At 52.3% G+C, this 17,798-nt stretch overlaps 1 protein-coding gene across 1 annotated transcript in view; it reads right to left on the minus strand.

Annotated features, from left to right (window-relative positions):
- The window catches only part of SYT13 (synaptotagmin 13), a 40,215-nt gene extending 23,031 nt beyond the window's left edge, over nucleotides 1-17,184 (minus strand). Inside the window, exon 1 of the mRNA XM_040638990.1 lies at nucleotides 17,002-17,184. Within this exon, the coding sequence (XP_040494924.1) occupies nucleotides 17,002-17,184 (183 nt within the window). The remainder of the gene's footprint in view (nucleotides 1-17,001) is intronic.
- Nucleotides 17,185-17,798: the final 614 nt, after the last annotated feature.

Consider the following 17,798-nt stretch of genomic DNA (forward strand, 5'->3'; position numbering starts at 1 on the left):
CTGGTTATAGGCCAGTTTCCTTGACACTGAATTTGGGATCTTCCTTGAGAACAGCTAAAGGATGTTTTGATTCTATCACGCTTGACAACTGATGAAACTCTTGACAAAGGGCAACAGTCTTTAACCTTCCTGTCAAGCTGCTTACAAGCGATAGCTACGGTACCGGAATTTGATCTTTTTTTCCCACTTAAAACATCAGTTAGAGCACATCCAAGGTTCTCATAATAATACCTCCTTCCATATTTGCATTCCGATAAGCTTTTCTTAGCGGGAGAGAATGGAGGTACATTCTGGAAAACCCTTGAGCATGGGAGGAGAGCTGTGCGGAGGCACGTGCACAGAACCGCTGAGTGAAGCCATCCAGCCACTTCTGGACAGACGCTTGGGAAGCACCTCGTTTTCCAACCCGGTGGTTTAAAAAACAGCCAAGTTGTAAAGTGTGGCTTCAAAACAGGACAGTGACTGTTTTACCAGAACCTCCTTACTTTCTGGTTTTAAGCCCAAACCCTCCAATTCCTTGCCGATAACACCGAAACTCTGCACACACTTGCTGCGCACTGACTGTGCTCGCCCGTCCTGGACACCAACGCGAGATGCATGACTAGGTCCCTGCCCTCGGGAGGCTTGCTACGCCGTGGTGGGGACGAGATAGTTCACATATGGGAAATACGAACTGCTTAGGCTAGACCTCTCCTGTGTCCGGGGCAGACACGACGAGTCCGCTCAAGCAGTCTTTAACTGCCCCCCTCAGACGGCCGCTTCAGCTCAGGGCTCCGGGAAGCCGCTACGAATGGATAAGAATTTGTATACAAGATGAAGGCTAGATGCCATATGCTTTCCCTGATGCATACGTATAAAAAGTAAGTATTGAAGGTCATCGCGAAGGACCGTATGTCTTGACTACGTGCTGCAAAAGACGAGGGAAGAGGTCCTCATGGTTTGTGAGGTCACGGGAGGCTTCCTGCCAGAGGGGCTTCAGCCCAGCATCCAAGGATAAGTATGGGCAGGAGAGGCAGAGGGAGCTCAAATGGCGAGAGTGCAGCAACGTGGGCAGAGGGGTGCACATCCGGGGCCCGGAGAGTCTGGCAAACCAGCTGAAGAGAATGATTGGGATTAGAGAAATGGATTTGCAAAGGAATGGTGAGGCCAGGCCATGAAGGGTCTCGAATACCCAGCAAAAGGTTTTGAATTCCAGGGTATCACCAGTATAACCAGTGGAGAGACCCAGACAGCTAATGCATAGGAGAATGAAATGAGCAGCATTTTCAGTACATCAGAGTAGCAGGTCATGCAGGAGGGACGGGAGGCGAGAAGGCCAGCCCAGAGCCAGGTGAGAGCAAGCGAGGGGCTGGGCCAGGGTCCACCTGTCTCGATGGCAGAGGAAGGCGGCTTGTGAGACAAGTCCCCAGGGAAGATTCGACGGTGCTCACGGGTGGAGCGGTGGGTAGGGAGAGGGAGAAGTCTAGAGAGAGCCGTATTAAAGGAAAGGCACCCCCGTCCCTACCCGTCAGGGCTCAAGACGAGGGTCACCGAACGTCTGCAGCTACAGCAACGACTGGGCAACAGATCATTTCTTCGCTGTGACTTTTGTCAGAGACTGTAAGGCACAGCCCCTGAAGAGCTGCTTCTGACATTCCCCTCCCGGGGGCCCCCCTGAGCCAACCCAAAGCCGCTGACGATCAGCTATAGGCCCAGCTGCTAACTTTTAGATGGGCTGCGGACCCGCTGGATTTCCCTTCTGCGTCACACGGGCCAACGTTCCAACAGGCTACCAACGGTCACAAAAATGGGATTTGATTAGGGAAGGTCCATAATACCGGAGCATTTGGCTCCAAGTTATGCTAAATGTCAGATAGTTTTCCTCGGCTCATGTCAAGCTTTTTGAAATGAGAAAAAACAGCTGACCTTTCCTCCCTGCACAAAGCTCCAAGATGTACAGGGCACCCCGCTAGAGGCTAGACGCAGCGGAAACCATGCCACTGGCTGGACCAAACAGAAACCAGGCTAGAGGCTAACGAAAGCAGTTTCTAAACAATGAAGCCCTGTGCTAACATTGTTGACTCTGACCTTTGCCAATTTGCACCCCCCTCTCTGATGCGCAGACTCTCCCTTTGTTATTATGAGTTATCAGGGTTGGTAATAATAGCTGACATTGATTGAAAACCCTATCAGTTAGGGTTTGGGCAGGAACAGAAGGCACATTCAAAGTGGGCCATTGAGGAGCGTTTCATAAAGCAGGTATTTACAAAGGTGGGGGAGGTGAAGGAAAACAACATGGAAGGGAGACTTCTGGAGCCGGGAGTAGCTGGGCACTGCTCACAGCCCTAGACCGGGACTTCTGGGACCAGGGAACGGGGATGGGGAGGTTAGGAAAATGGGGTGAGTTTGAGCGGGACTGGCAGGGAGGGGAGAAGTATGCAGAGGGTGGTCTGGAGGCAAAGGGACAATGTCCAGCCCGACACTTACGTTCTGGGCACCGCCCCGCCTGGATGATCTGATTGAATCCCCAGGATTCGGTGACAATGACACAGTTCGCAGATGGCCACACTGAGGCACAGACAGGTGAAGTCACCAGCCAGCCATCACGCAGCAAGCAAGGGGCAGAGTAAAACTGGAACCCAAAGCCCGAAGGCTTCCTGTCCTCCACTCACCTCGTGCGTCACATCCAATCAGTTCACTGGAGTCGTTTTAATGACAACTTAATTATTAACACTATTTATTAATCCAATAACCATTTCATAGACTGCCGCAATCAGTGCGGCCTCCCAGAGGCTGCCGGGAGGAGTCCCAGGAGCTTGGCTTCTGGCGGCGGTGGCAGCCAGAGCCACCCTTCTGCTCCTGAGAGGCCCGGGGCTCCGGCGTGACTCTGCCAGGGACACCCGCGCCCTCGGGGCGCTTGCCCGGATCTCAGGCAGTGGCCCAGGGAGCCACCAACACACCAGGGGCCTCGACCCCGCCTTCCAGACGCTAAGCCACAGGTACAGGTCATCGAGGCACGCAGCCGGCCTGATGTCCCCTGTGGCCTTCAGGAGTTAGAATCCAGGTGCTCCTTCCTTAGTCTCGAATTTCCCTAAAATGGAGAATTCCAGAAACACCTCAGGGCAGGTGACTGCTGACTTAACTAGCTGCTGACTTGTCCTGTCTTCTTAAGAACTGAAGTCTGTCAATGACTCACCGCACCAAGGTGCCCTCACCCCACCCCTACCAGCCTTGTGAGGGAACCGAAGGATGCTTCTGGCACCTCTGACCCTGGTGGGCACACTGCCCTCAGGGCCCCTGCGGCCCTGGCTCCCTCTTCCAGCTGCTGCCGGAGCCCCCCCACACCTGCTCTCCCATCCCTAAGGAGCCTTCAGACCAGGCAGCCCTCTGCTTTCTCCTCCCTTTCTTCCCTTGGCTACCTTCCCAATTTGATTCCACGGGCCATCATTTCAACACCTTTTTAGTGTCTAAAGACCCCCTTGCCTTCCCGCCCTTCCCTGATGCCTTGTGGCAAAACCCCAACGTCGGACGAGCCCGCTACACCGCGATGCCTGCGCCCAACAGTCCTGCCCTGCGGGAGGGTGGCTCCAGGGGGGTGGTCCCCTGACAAATTCATGGTCAGCAACCTCAAACTGGCTCCCAGCCCTGCCCCGCAATCTTACCGTTGCCCTAACTCCTTCCCTGAGCCCACACTTTGGAATCTATCACCTCAGGCTTCCTCCACAGACAAAAAGGAAGCCAAGAGAACAGGCCCCTTTGTGTCCTGCAAACAGACATACACCTGCTCCCCTCGGCCGGAAGGACGCTGTGGCCACCCCTGTCCTGTGACACCACGGCAGGTGCACCCCTCGCTCTCTGCCTCCGGGACCAGCCCTTCGGTCTGAGTCTGGCACCCATCCCCACGGCATTTGTGGGAGCCCCAGCCCAGTTATTTGCCAGGTCTCTCTTCCTCGCTCTTGAATGTTTACCTTTCTCTTTCAACTGGCTCCTCCCCCATCAGCTTTTAAATGTGCTCAACTTTCCACTGGCTTCTTGTCCCCTGCTCAGCCGCTGTGCTCGGCCTCTCTGCCCCTTGGCAGCCAGCCACACATCTCAAAAGAATCGCTAGTACTTGGTGCCCTCCTCACTTCCTCACTCTCCATCCGTATGACAAGCCATCCCCAAAGGGCCCCTGTCAGCCTGCCGGAAGGTCACTTTTGGCCTCCAAGGTCACCGATGACCTTTACCCTCTAATTCCCATGGATTTTTTTCAGTCTTACCTTCCTTGACTTTTCAGTGGCAGCTTCGCACTTGAGGATTCCCTTCCTCTTAAAAAAAGCTTTTTCTCCTGTTATTATTATCCCTCTGACGTTGTTTCTCTAGGTTCTTCTCCTTCCTCTCTGGCCACTCCTCCTTCTCATGAAATGTTGGTGTCGGTCAGGACTTCCCAGGCTCTTTTCCCTCTTGTTCTGCCGTCTTGCTAGCTGGTCTCAGCCGTGCTCACGGCTGTGATTGCTGCCTCTTACAGATGACTGCCCAACATACATCTTCGGCTCCCCAGTATACATCACAGCCGTACTGTGAGCTCCAGACCCGCCACACCACCAGCATGCTGGACATCTTCGTGCAGACAGCACAAAGACCCCTCGAGCTCTCCCTGCACAAAAGTGACCTCATGACTTCGAATCCATGACCTCATTTTTGCTGAGTGTTCCCTGCTTCACTAATTACCACCACTCTCCAGTTGGGTAAGTGAAAAACCTGAGGTATCATCCCTAACTCCTCCCTCTTCCTGAAGCCCACCCCCAAACTATAGGCAAAACCAGTCGATCTATTTCCAAAACATCCTGCCAATTCACTGCCACCATCATACCAACCCAAACCAGCACAGTCTTCCTCCAGGCCTTCCCTTGTCTCTCTCTCTACTCTTCCCCCATCCAAAAGGATGGTTTCACAGCCCAAATATAGCCATGTCATATCATACTGAAGAACTTTCAGTAGCTTCCATTGCTCTTGGGATAAACATCCAAACAATTCTGGTGGCCCAGAAGGTCCTGGGTGGCCCTGCCCTGGCCTGACTGGCCCCTTCACCTCACTCCCTCCTGTGCTCTTTGTACTCTACCCACTTCGACCTTCATCCAGTCCCTCCTGAGTGATATTTCTTCTTTCCACAGGGCCTTTGCACATGCCCTATGCCTAGAAGACTGCAAATATCAGCCCCAACACCTTTACCTAGTAAATAGCACTAACTGTACATCATAGGGGTATGCAAGACAGTTCATGTGGGGTATGGGAAGAAAATAACAGAATTTCATTTTATAATTTATTTTTATCTCATTGTTTTAAAAGATCCATTTTGTGCATGTTTTATGATGTATATATCGGTAAAGTAACACATATATAGTATATATAAGTATATATATACACTTTATAAAGAACTAAATATACATGTGCAATATACATGCTCGATTTTTTTTTTCTTACTGAAAGGCGTTTCCAAAAATGTTGAAGATCAGAGCGGTAATCAGCTATCACTTCTTGGGAGGACTCCTACCTCCCTTACCACACCCAACACAGCTGTCAATTTATGTTCATTTGTGCAACCGTGTGAGGAACATTCTATCCCTGAAATCTGAGCTCTAGCAGGTCAAAGACGCTGTCTGGTTCCTGCAGTGTCCCCCGTGCTCAGTGTCTCGTACATAGTAGGTGATCGGAAATATTTTTAAAATGAATGAATATCCTAGAAGCAGAATCTTCATGCTCTCCTTCCCATCCTCATAGAAGCCTTTTCATTTCTCACACGTGGAATGTTCTCACGGACTCTCTCTTTCCTGCGTGGTGAACACACACACAAGTCACTGCTTTTGTAAACGATCAGTAAGACCATGATTTTGAGATACTTAAAATATACTCTGAACAGAGCCAGGTGCTGAGTCTGTTGGCAGCTTTCAAAAGCTACCTTACTTAGTCTTTAATATTACCTGAGAGATTGTGATCGTCAACCCTGCTTGCTGATGAGAAAAGTGCGATTCACAACGGTCAAGGTCATTGGGCTGGAAAAATGGTGGAGGCTACCTTCAAATTCAGGCTTGGGGTCGAAGCCTAATCTGCTTCCTAGTCTATCTCAGCAGCTTGATCATAAAATGAAAAGTTTCATTCTAAGAGGCAATTTCCTCTTTCGAGTGATCTCAAGAAAAGAGATTGTCATTAAGCCTTCTAATCCCGGTGGGTGTCGAAAATCAAATGCAAGTCTACCATGTCGCGCTTCCAATCGGGTTACCAAATCTCATGTCCACTCCTTTCTGTTCTTTGTTTCTGCGTGGTTTGTAATGAGGCTGTCGAGCAAAGGGCAACAGTCACGTGGCTGCTTGAAGGATCTGTTCACTTGCAAGATAAGAGCCGCGCTCCTCAGAGGTGCGCTGGCAGGGACGGTGCCCCCAAACCCTCCAGATCACGTTGCTGTTTTGCTCTGGAGTTTCGTGCCTTGCTGTGCCATGCTGTCTTCACCCTGTCTCTCTGATGGATTTGCCCTTTCTTCTAAGGGAAGGGACTGAGCTGAACACGGAAATGCATCTCAGGATGCTTGCGGGTGGGCTGTGGGAAGGGAGGAGGGGGTCTGACACAGAACGAGCTGAGAGCAACCACTCTACACTTACAGCTGTTTCCGTGACGTCTCCTACCTGCCCCGCCACACGGCTGTCCTGCAACCTTACCGTCATCTCCCAACTCTGTCCTCTCCAAAGCGGGATTCTTCACTCTGAAAGGCCAAGTCTCCAAAATCCTGCTTCAATAAACCACACCCCTGTCACCATGCCTTTCTCAGCAGCAAATCCAAAGCTGTGTGGTGGGTGACGCTTTTCCAAGGAAAACATAGTCTCCGTGGGCATTAGCCCGTTGGCTTCGCAGCTGAAGGTTTTTAAACTGTCTCCAATGTTAGCCAAGTGAACGGAGACTGGAAGGGAGGGAAATGAATAGAAAGAAGGTGAGGCCGCCACGCCCTCTGGGCTTGTCGCGATTCCTTGCTGTGTCACTAAAGGCGAGCACGGAGGAGCACGGTGATGCCTCAGCAAGCTTGTTGCTGTGCTTGGGATTTTTATTTTGGCTGCAAGCAGAGGCAGTAGCCCCATGATCCCTTCCACCCCACCCATCCATCCACCCATCCATCCATCCATCCACCCATCCATCCATCCATCCATCCACCCATCCATCCATCCATCCAACCATCCATCCATCCAACCATCATCCATCCATCCATCCATCCACCCACCCATCCTCTGACTCAGGAAGCCATTCAACATTTCTCCTCACTTCTCTGGCCATCTGCCAGCATTGCTCAGTTTCTCTATGAAGGAGCAACCCATCTTGGACTTACTGAGAGGGCGGGTTGAGGGGGAGCCCACGAGATATGTCAAAGTACCCTGAGGTCTATGCCAGATGGATGAAGACTCACTTTCACAAAATTCGCATAGGACGCACCTCCCCTTTTTACTTATTCATATTCATGTATGCAACTACTAACTATTTGACTTTGATCTGTTCACGGCAATGCGCTAGCTAGCAAATTTCAGAGCACGGTCACTCGAATTCCGTTATTTTAAATGAGAAAAGTCATAATGCATTCCAAGTCCACCCAAAAACCTCAATCAACTTCCCAAAATATCACACCCTTAAACACCATGTAAAAGTCTCCCAGGAATTTTCTATAATATAAGTCAATTAAAACACCTTTCACTTAATTAGCACGTCGGGAACTCCCCAGTGGGAAGGTTTGCACGTGCGCGCAGTGGGCTGACACCGCAGGGGACCAAGGCTTCTCCTTCTGGCATCGCACTGGTCTGATAATGTCAATACGTAAGCAAATGATATTGAAAGATACTAAACACCCTCAATTGAACCTGGGCTTGTAGGACCCCCAGGTATGTGGGGGAAGCAGACTGGGACCCACGAGGGCTCAAGCTCAGGGGAGGGGTGAGGACCGTGACAGTGATAACACGCAATGTATTTAAAGGGTGGAGCAGCAGGTGTAAACACGCCAGTACAACAGGGGAGCCAGGACTGCCACACACGGCCTCCCCTTGTAAGACTCTGGAGGGACGAAATGTTTGCCCAGGTGTTCCCTTGTGGATTCATTGTCACGGGCATTCCACACCGAGAGGAAATGCTTTAAAAACCTGCCAGATACCGATGAGTATTTTTAAAATGAGAGTTTGGTGTGTGTTGGGGGCGCGCCTGGGTGGCTCAGTGGATTGGGCGTCTGACTCTTGATTTCGGCTCAGGTCATGGTCTCAGGGTCGAGGGATCAAACCCCCCGCTAAGTCTGGAGACTGCTTGGGATTCTCTGTCTTCCTTTGTCTCTGCCCCATTGCTCATGCTCATGCTCTCTCTCTCTCTCAAAAAAAAAAAAAAATTGAAAGTTTGGATTTTTAAAAACTTAAAAGCCTAAAAAGCACTGCAATGAAATACCACTTCACAGCCACTGGGTTGGCGGTAACAAAAAAACAAAAAAAGGAAACTCACAACCGCTAGCAAGGATGTGAAGAAACTGGAAGTCTCAGACATTGCTGGTGGAAATGTAAACAGTGCAGCCGCTATAGCAAACAGTTTGGCATTCCCTCAAAAAGTGAAGCATTCAATTGCCAAACGATGCGGTAATTCCACTCCTAGGTATCTACTTGGGAGAAGGGAAGACAGGGTGTCAGACGAATGTGTGTGCGGCGACGTCCGCAGCAGCACTATTCCCAATGACCCAAGAGCTGCTCACACACATCGGGAACCCCTGCTTTGAGGAGGGGGGAGAACAGCTTCACCGGGATCCATGTTAAGAACGAAGGGACTCTAGGTACATGTCAGAATCAACGTCCATATGCGTGCCAACGGCCCTCTAGCCAATGTCCGCCCAGACGTCCATCAACCGATGAATGGATAAACAAAATACGGCGAAAACACGTCATGGGATGTTATGCAGCCACAAGAATAAAGTTCCGATAGAAGCCACAACGTGGATGGACCTTGAGAACATGATGCTAAGTGAAAAAAGCCACAAACAAAAGGTCATGTGTTTATGATTCCAAATATGTCAAACGTCCCGAACAGGCAGATCCAGAAAGACAGACAGCAGATTGGAGGTTGCCAGGGACTGGAAGAGAGCAGGGAACAGAAAGTGTGTCTAATTAATAGGTACGGAGCTCTCTCCAGGGGAGATGAAGATGTTTTAGAGCCGGATGAAGGTGAGAACAAAGTTCTAGAACAACGTGACAGTGTGACTCGTACTCCTTAGAAGAGTTCATTATGCGAATTTCACCTCGATTAAAAAAAAGTTTTGAAAATAACTATAACCTTCATATTATCAGTGCTCCTCACATAGGCGTTGATCAAGTTTGATACGTCAATGAATAAATGAATGAGTGAACCTGTCCCTGGTCTACAATGCCCTGCTTGCCCCAGTCCACATCCCAGCCTCATCCTACACCAGGCCCCACCTTGCTCTCTGCTCTTCGGGGGCACTGACCTTTTGCTGGGTCCTTCTAAGTGCTAGGTTTCTGTCACAGGACCTTTGCACGGCCTCATTCCTCTATCTGGAGCCTCTCACACCCCTCCCCATCGCCCTAGTTAACTTCCCTTCCAACCCAGCTCTCAGCTTGGCCATCACTCTGTCCAGGAAAGCCTTCCCTGACCTTCCTGATGGGGTCAGCCCCACCGTACACTATCACAGCACTAGAACTTTCTCTTTAGGTCACTTAACACTACTGCATCTTCATCTGTCTGTGCTCTTCTCCTATTAACTCTGGTCTCCCCCATTACAAATTTCATGAGGGCTGAGGATGGGCGAGCGTGTTGCTGAGGAAGGAGCAGTTACTACTGTATCCCCCTGTCCCCAAGCACAGTACCTGGCGCATAGTATGTGCTCAATAAACATAATCAAGGGAGGAAGGGAGGGAGGGAGGTGACAGGGAGGAATCTATCACCCTTTTCATCTGTTTGCCTTCAGAAATCCACTAACACATTATCTCTTAACAAAGCGGCTAGACAGGGCCCTTGGCACGCGTGTGTATGTTGATTCTGACGTGTACAGATAGAACCCCTTAGGTCTTAACATGTATCCTGGTGAAGCTATTCTCCCCCATCCTCAAAGCAAGGTTTGCTAATGTTTGTTAGCGAGAAATCAGCTCCGGGGGGAGTGAATGCAGTGACACTGAGTTATGCACGGTTCCTGATTGCTGGGAGACTGAAGGTCAAATAGTGGGGATCCTCGCCAGGTATTCTGATTTCTCCTACTGGTCTCCGACCCTGGGATGGCCAGTCAATCTTTACCCTGCTTCCTCTTTGTCTTCTGGGTCTGCTGCTTCCCCATATGACTGGTCTCTCCCCTTACCCCCCTCCGATTTCTCCTCTGGGCGTTTCTTCCATCACACTCAGATGGCCTGTCTATTCCTCCTCCCGCACCCCAGGTACTTGATGGTAAACCGGGGCCAGGGTCTACAAATCTGAAAACGTCTAAAGAGGCAGCAGTCTTTTCTCCTGCAGTAAACACAAGGTGCTAGAGAACTGTCAGTCCCGTGAAGACAAGAGCCAGACCCCTGAATTATCGACATGCTCCATCAGAGGAGAAATGAGGAAGGGAGGGAGATGTGATGGGTCTGGGACCTACCACTGGGAAGGGACTGAGGACACAGACTTGGGATTCACATTGTATGTGGAAGGGCCTGGTGTTTCTGGCGGGTGTGTGCTCATTCCTCTGAAATAATCTATGCTAATTTCTTGATGAAAAATTCATACTGTCTTCCTTGTTGCTAAGCAACCAGCCCAAACATGTTTACTGTGTAAATCTCTCCAGAGGGCCCTGGGCTGCACCCCCAGCGTGATGTGTGATGGACATGAGAGGCGACAAAGCCATCCAAAGCTTTGGGAAATGCTTCTGAGGCTGACCTGCAAAAATGCCTATTTTTGACACTTTTATGCCATATCTGGGGAAACACAGCGGTTCGAGTGTAATTTTGACTAGATTTCTCTGCTAACCTCCAGCCTAGTGGTCAAAGCGTGGGCTCAGGAGCCAGACTTCCTAAATTTGATTTCCAACTCTGCCACTAAAACCCTGCTTAAGCGTGCTGTGTTTTGCTTTTCCCATCTGTAAAAGGGAAATAATAATTCCACATGTTTCATGGGGCTATTGCGAGGATAAAATTAATATGATTAAAGAGGGCTTGGCACACATTAAGAACCCAAAACAGTGATACTATCACTATTATTTATGACTCTATGGAAATGCTTCTATTTTTTTGTCTGTTCATGTGAACAGGAGAGTCTGTCAGCCAGGAGATGAGCTGAGAAATGAATCCTTTAAAAGGGTAAGAATCCATGCGGTACAGACCTTATAGCAGCCCAGAGCCCACATCGGCTCCAGGAGTGGTGTGAGTAGGCTATGGGGCCTCCTGTGACCATCGGGGTGCAGAGGAGACCTTGGCAGAGCAGTGAGCCAGAATAGGAGAAAGTTCTTTCGGCTGAAGGTGGGGGTGCCCCTCCTAAGGGTTTCCCGTGCCCCCTGCACCTGCCCCATCAGGACAGCTGTGTAACGCACTCCATGGCTTCATTGTCTCCCCACTCATCAGAAAGAGCGCACGCCCGTCTCTTCACTGCTCTATCCCAGTGTCTAGCAGGTGCTCGTTAACCTTTAATGAATGAACCTATTAGCTAATGAAACCCAGCCTATGGGCCCTGATGCGTCCGCCCTCTGATAGGTATGAATTCAGACACGTGACCGGAGAGGATGTGGCTCCAGGGGTCTAAGGATGAGGCGAACAAGGCGGGAGGGTTGATAGGGCCGCACTGATGGTCTCGAGGCTCCAGTCCCAAGAAGGAGGCCGCCACAGTAGTGGCAGCAGAAAGCAGACAGAGCCAGGGACCAGGGAGGATGTGACGCATCCCAAAAAAGGAGGGCCGTGCGGCTCGATGATAGCCCAGAAGTCCTCCTGGGAATAAAAATGGTGACTTGATACCAAGTGAGTGTTTACGAACATTGTATCCCAACATGAAACGTTTCAATGACAACCTCACTGAAGTCTGACTCTATGGAGAAAGGTGCCCAAATCAGAAATGTAGAGCTGGGAGAATTTTCTTTCACAAAGTGAACAACATGCTTGGGTGACCAGTATCCCCATCAAGAGGCCGAACATGAAGGACATTGCAGAAGCTGTCCAACCACGCCCCGGCCATTGCCCGCCCCCGAGGGCAGGACCAAACATAAATTGGACTTGACTTCAAATCTGGTGGAAAGAAAACCTCGTCCCTTTGCCCTCCTTTGCGCCTTTGCTCTTGGTGAGTACGAGTCACAATACAACCACTTCATTCACAATACACAGTCGACGGTGACCACGGGCCCAGCGTCACACCAGACATTGTTGGGGACACAAGAAAAAGGAAAAACACTCTCTCTGATCCTTTGGGAAAAGATTCCTCTGTTCCTGTATCGTTGGATACAAACTCAGCACTTGTTTACCTTATTTTATAAAAACCTAGAATTAATTTATTTGTGTTTGCTAAAGTCTGAACGTCCCCTCCGCCCAAATTCATCTGTTGAAACTGAGCCCGCAAGGAGATGCTACGGGAAGGCGGGCCTTTGGAGGTGATCAGATCATGAGGTTGGACCCTCATAAACAGCATCGAGGCCCTTACAGAAGTGGCCCCAGATAGCTCCCTTGTCCCTTCCCCTGGGCGAGGATAGAGCAAAGTCTGCGAATGGGCTCTCACCAGACACTGGGTCTGCTGGAGCCTTGGTTTTTGGACTTCCCAGGCTCTAGAACTGTAAGAAGTCCATTTTTGTTGCTTGTAAGCTGCCCCGTCTATATTTGGTTACCACAGCTCAGAGAGACTAAGACGGAGTTCCATGGAAGCCAGTCTACTGGAAGGAGGGTGAGATTGTATAGTTTGGTGAGAAGTGGCCGTGAGGGCCTGGGGGATGGCAGAGAAGAGGCCCGGGGACCTCTGCCGAGGGTCCAAGCAACTTGGCTTAAAGCCTTGGACTACACGTTAGCTGCAAGGGGACAGCACCCGGGTCACCCTGGCGACCTCCGAGACACATTCAAGAAGATTCACTTCAAGAATGCAACAAGGTAAGCACCGTGCGGGGAGAAAAATCAGACACGAAAACCCAAGCTTTCCGAAAACAGGACCCCCAACTCCTGCTAAGTGACAGGTGTCAGGGGGTCTGAGCAGTGGGACAGAGCAGTTCTCCCTGCTCGTAATTACTGAGGTTAGCCCAAAACAGGGCTTCTTCTGAAGGGACCCAGGAGAAGGTGAGTGGGGGGGGGGGGGAGGAACCAAGGGGCCTGGCTGCCTTTCACTCGTAGATTCTGAAGCAGTGGGAAAGGGAAGATGTTTGACACGCACACACGCACGCACACACGCGCGCACACACACGTGCACACGTGCCATTCTGCCGCTCTCTGCCCCGTCTCCTCACTCGAGCTGCATCACCACCAAGCTTCCAGAGCCAGGTTGGCAGTAGTGGGGGGGGGGTCCCTGGTGAGCCTGCCAGGCCATGAGGGGCGCAGTGTAGTGAGACTGAGCTCCCTGCATCCCCCAAAGGACCGCACCCGGGTGAGGCACGTAAGAAGGCCGGATGAAGGGTCCAGAGTGTGTGTTTTGGAAAAGCAGAGACCACCTGTGAATTGAAGCCACCTGGGGGCCCGCAAGGTGACGATGACAGAGGGCTTCTGCCTTCTCTCTCCTCCCACTTAGCAGAGATTCTGCTCCCCCCCCCCCTTTTTTTTTGGTTCCACAGATTCCTTTAGCTCTCCAGAGAAGCCCTCTGGGCACTTCCTCAGCATGTTTGCAAATCAAAGACATCGGACTACAGAGGAACATCTAATAAAAGCCGCTTGTGAAATGGCTCCATGAGCCCCTCTTCATCCCTTGGTTCGCTAACAGGATCTGGCAGGAGATTTAATAAGCACCATGATTTAGAACCGGCGATGAACGGAAGAACCTACAACGGCTGTAGTTGTCTCGAAACTCCCTGCGATTTCCCGGGGACCGAGTCACAGATACTGGTAACGCTCCTGGGGTGTGGGATTGATATGCCGCCTTATAGGAAATGCTAAGTTCCAGCTAGAAGTTAGGGAAAAGAAAGGTGTAATTCTTTTTCCTATCCAAGACCCTGAACCTCTTAAATTCCATCTACAGACCCCACAGGGAGGTCTTTAGACCTCAGGTTCAGAACCCCCAGGGGCACTTCCAAGTTCTTCTCAAAATCACTACACACTTCAACGTCATCCAACCATGCGAGGCCTGAACTCCCAAGGGATTTTTCTGGGAACCACAACCGGTAACTCACAGAGACCTCGGGCGGTCCCTCCGCATCCTACAGACATGCGGGTCTCCGTGTGCGGGCGTCTGAGCCCAGTTCTGCAGCCCTGTGCCCTCCCTTCCAGGAGCACCTTCAGAAAGCCTTCCCTGACTCCTCCCCTTGTTGTCGACACCGTCATTTCCATCACCCTGCTGTCACTTGCTGCCCCTCAATAGCACCTCCTTTCCTTCTTTTGAAATGGCAATTGTGATCTTTCCTCCATTTCCTCTATCTGGGTCAGTGGCTGAATCAGTCTGAGAACAATGGCAGCCAAACCAACATTGTGAGATCGCCGTGCCTCTTCCATGCCTATAGATTCAGCCCGGATGGCCCAAATCCTGGTCACCGAGGGGCCCAGAGGAAGGAAAGTGAAGGAAGGGGTCTCACGTGTCCACAAAGGCTTACTGCGGCCCTACTGAGCTCGCACAGGATTACAAAGGCCTGTAATCTCCCGTTGGGAGAAATGACTCCAGCAATAATCCCAAGGGGACACGGGGATACCTTTACCGGCCAACATTATTAGACACCTGCTAGGTTCCAGACACTGAAGAGGTGCCGGCAATAAGTAACAGACAAGGCAGTGGACACAGAAGATCACATCCAGTTGTAACGAGTACTAGGAAAGAATTGGAAGAACAATAGGGAAGAAGGTACTAGAGCAGGATACTTCGTTACATGTGGTGGGAGACAAAATCCTCTGCAGAAGGGGAAATTTAAACAGAAAGAGGCCTAAAGGATGAGAAGGAGCCATCAGCGTGAAAAGCCAGAGGAAAACGGCCATGGGGGCTGGGCGGGGGTGGGGAGGGAGGGTCTTTAAGGAAAATCGTAAATACAGGGAGGGTGAGATTACAGATGATTGGGAGAAGGGGCATGAGTTTAGCCAAAGAGGTAGACACCTGCCAGATCAGGCACGTGGGGGAGCGGAGTGGCTAATAGCATGGATTCCAGAAGCAGACCAGCTTGGCTAGACTCCATCCAGCTCTAAAACTTCTCTAGCTGTGTGGTCTTGGACAAGTCACTTACCCTCTCTGAGCCTTAGCTTCCTTATCTCTAGGAAGGGATCATCATACATGTCCTTCATTGACTCACTAAGTGCATTAAGAATAAAGCGCTTAGAACAGTGGCTGACTCGGAGTGCATGCCGTGTAGTGGTTTGCTATGACTTGTTCCAAGCTCATTGAGAAGTTGGGGGGCAGGGTTGTGCAGAAGAGAGACACGATCGGGATTGTCTTTAACAGATTCTTGGCCCTTGTGTGGGCTACTGGTTATCAATAAAAGGTGGTTGGAAGGGATCCCAGAGTCATCTACACCAATTCCTTCCCCAGCGCTTCTCTCTGGGAAGGGGAGGGGACGGCGCCTGAAGAGCCACCTCTGAGAAAGGCACAGTGGCCTTCCCCTAAAGCCTGAGGAGCCATCTCTGTGAAGGGCACAGTGGCCTTCCCCTAACGCTGGGTGGGAGAGAAGGCTGACAGGCAGCAGGCCACAACTTCTGAAGGGCTCATCCACCCCCTCAACCGCCTGCCGGTGGAGAGCCCACTACTCCCACCTCAGATGGTTCTAGAAGGGTCCCGTGTCCCGATGTGTCAATGTCACTTTTCTGGGATTGTAAGTGCCTCGAGGACAGCAGCCATTTCCTTCCCCTCTCACTGCCCTGTGACTGACAGAGGCCTCAAGCACTGAGTCTCAGAGCTTTTGAATAATTGATTGGAAAAAGGAGGGCGGAGTCACAGCGTTTTTGTGCCTCTCCCAGACCTCTAAGCTCTATTAGGGATCCAGAGGGCTTTAGGAAGTCCTGAAGCCCAGCCCCTGCCCCAGGGCTAGCCTTCCTCAAACACCCAAGCACGACTCTTCCTCCCAGTGTCCAGAGGGCGTCTGCACTCCCCACCCGGGGAATGTGTCCTGAAGGGCGCAATCTATGTAGGGGGCTCCTTCCAAACCTCTTCCCTAGACCCCTTCTGCCGCACTGTACAATGGGGACTCCACCCATTTCCTGTCCCAAGGGGCTCTGGGTACAAGCCAACGCCGGGGATAAAAGCCCTCCTCTCTCCAGGGACATCTTCAGAGAGACCACAGCAAGCCCCTCTAGCTGGCTGGAGCTGAGGGCTGCTGGGAGGGGGCAAAGGCCCTTCAGACCCCTCCAGATTCACCAGCCGCTCCCTAGACCCCAGGCACTCCCTGCCCAGCTGCCCCTCTCCAGCTCCCACGGGGGCAGCAACCACCTCCCCTCTCGTTTTTTCCGTTATTCCGTGGCTTTCCCCCTCCTCAGTTAAGTCAGTGCTTTCCCTACACCAGAACCCCCCAACTTCTCTTCCCTCTCCCGTCCCCCAATTCTGCAAGCTTCTAACCCCCCAAACTCCCCTCCCCTGGTTTCCTCCCAGCCGCTCAACTCTCCTCCCAGCCCCTATTGTACCCCAGTCCCCGTTCCCATTCCATCCCCTCCCCTTCCCTTTAGCGTTAGGTGACCCCATTCCTCTCGCGCCCTCACCAAGCCTCCCTCCCCTAACTATTCTCCCCGACCCTTCCCCCACCCCCAGGCCGTACGGACCCCTCGGCGGGTCCTCGAGCACGTCCTCCGCCCTCCTCCCCGCCACGCTCAGCGGCGCAAAGAACGGCGACAGCTCCCCCCATCCGGTTCCCCCGCCGCCGCAGCCGCCGCCGAGACCCCACCGCGCCCGGGAGGCCGAGGCGCCGCCCCCGCTCACCTGTTGGGCTGACCGGAGCACACCGGGTCTCGCCTTCTCCGGGTCAGGGTCCCGGTCCCGCTTCAGCAGCCCCTTCTTGGGATGCATGTGCCGGCACAGGCAGGTGACCCCGCACAGCGCAAGGATGCTGGTGGCCGTGCCCAGCGTGGCGCCCAGCGCGATCACGGGCACCGACAGCACCATGGTGCCCGCTGCCCGCGCGGGGCTCGGTCCAGCCGCAGCGCACCTACCCCGGCCGGGCCCGCCGCCCGCCGCCCGGCAGCTCCTGGGATCCGGGCGCGCCCGCTGCTCTCCCGCCGCTTGAGGGGAGGGGGGTGGAGGGCGGCTGCGAGGACGTCAGAGGAGGAGGCCGGCCGGGAGCAGGCTGGTGCGCCCGCACTCAGCTCCACGTCACCCCGCACCCCCTCCCGCCGACACGTGACCAGACCCCCACCCCAACAGCAGCCGAACGTTCAGATGCCTGCAAGCTTAGGGGTGTCTCAGGCCCTTCTTCATGCTTCCCATACGCTGACACTTGGCCCCAAGAAGGGCAGGAGCTCGCCTAGGTCACGCTGTGTGAGCGGGGAACCAGGGCTCCAACCCAGGCTGGATTAGGAGTCACTTGACCAGACTACTAACCCTTCCCTTCTCACCTTCTCTGGCCCACCACACCGGACAACTGGGTCCTCCGCGAGATTTTCAAACACACAGGGGCTGGAGATTTCCCATCTCCCCAACTTGCCGGGAGTTTGCTCTGCAGTGGGGTAGAGGGGGCAGGCGGCAGGGAGAAGGGAGTCACTGTCTGGGGTTGAGACTGT

The sequence above is a fragment of the Ursus maritimus genome, unplaced genomic scaffold, assembly GCF_017311325.1.
Source record: "Ursus maritimus isolate PB19 unplaced genomic scaffold, ASM1731132v1 scaffold_23, whole genome shotgun sequence".
Lineage (NCBI taxonomy): Eukaryota > Metazoa > Chordata > Mammalia > Carnivora > Ursidae > Ursus > Ursus maritimus.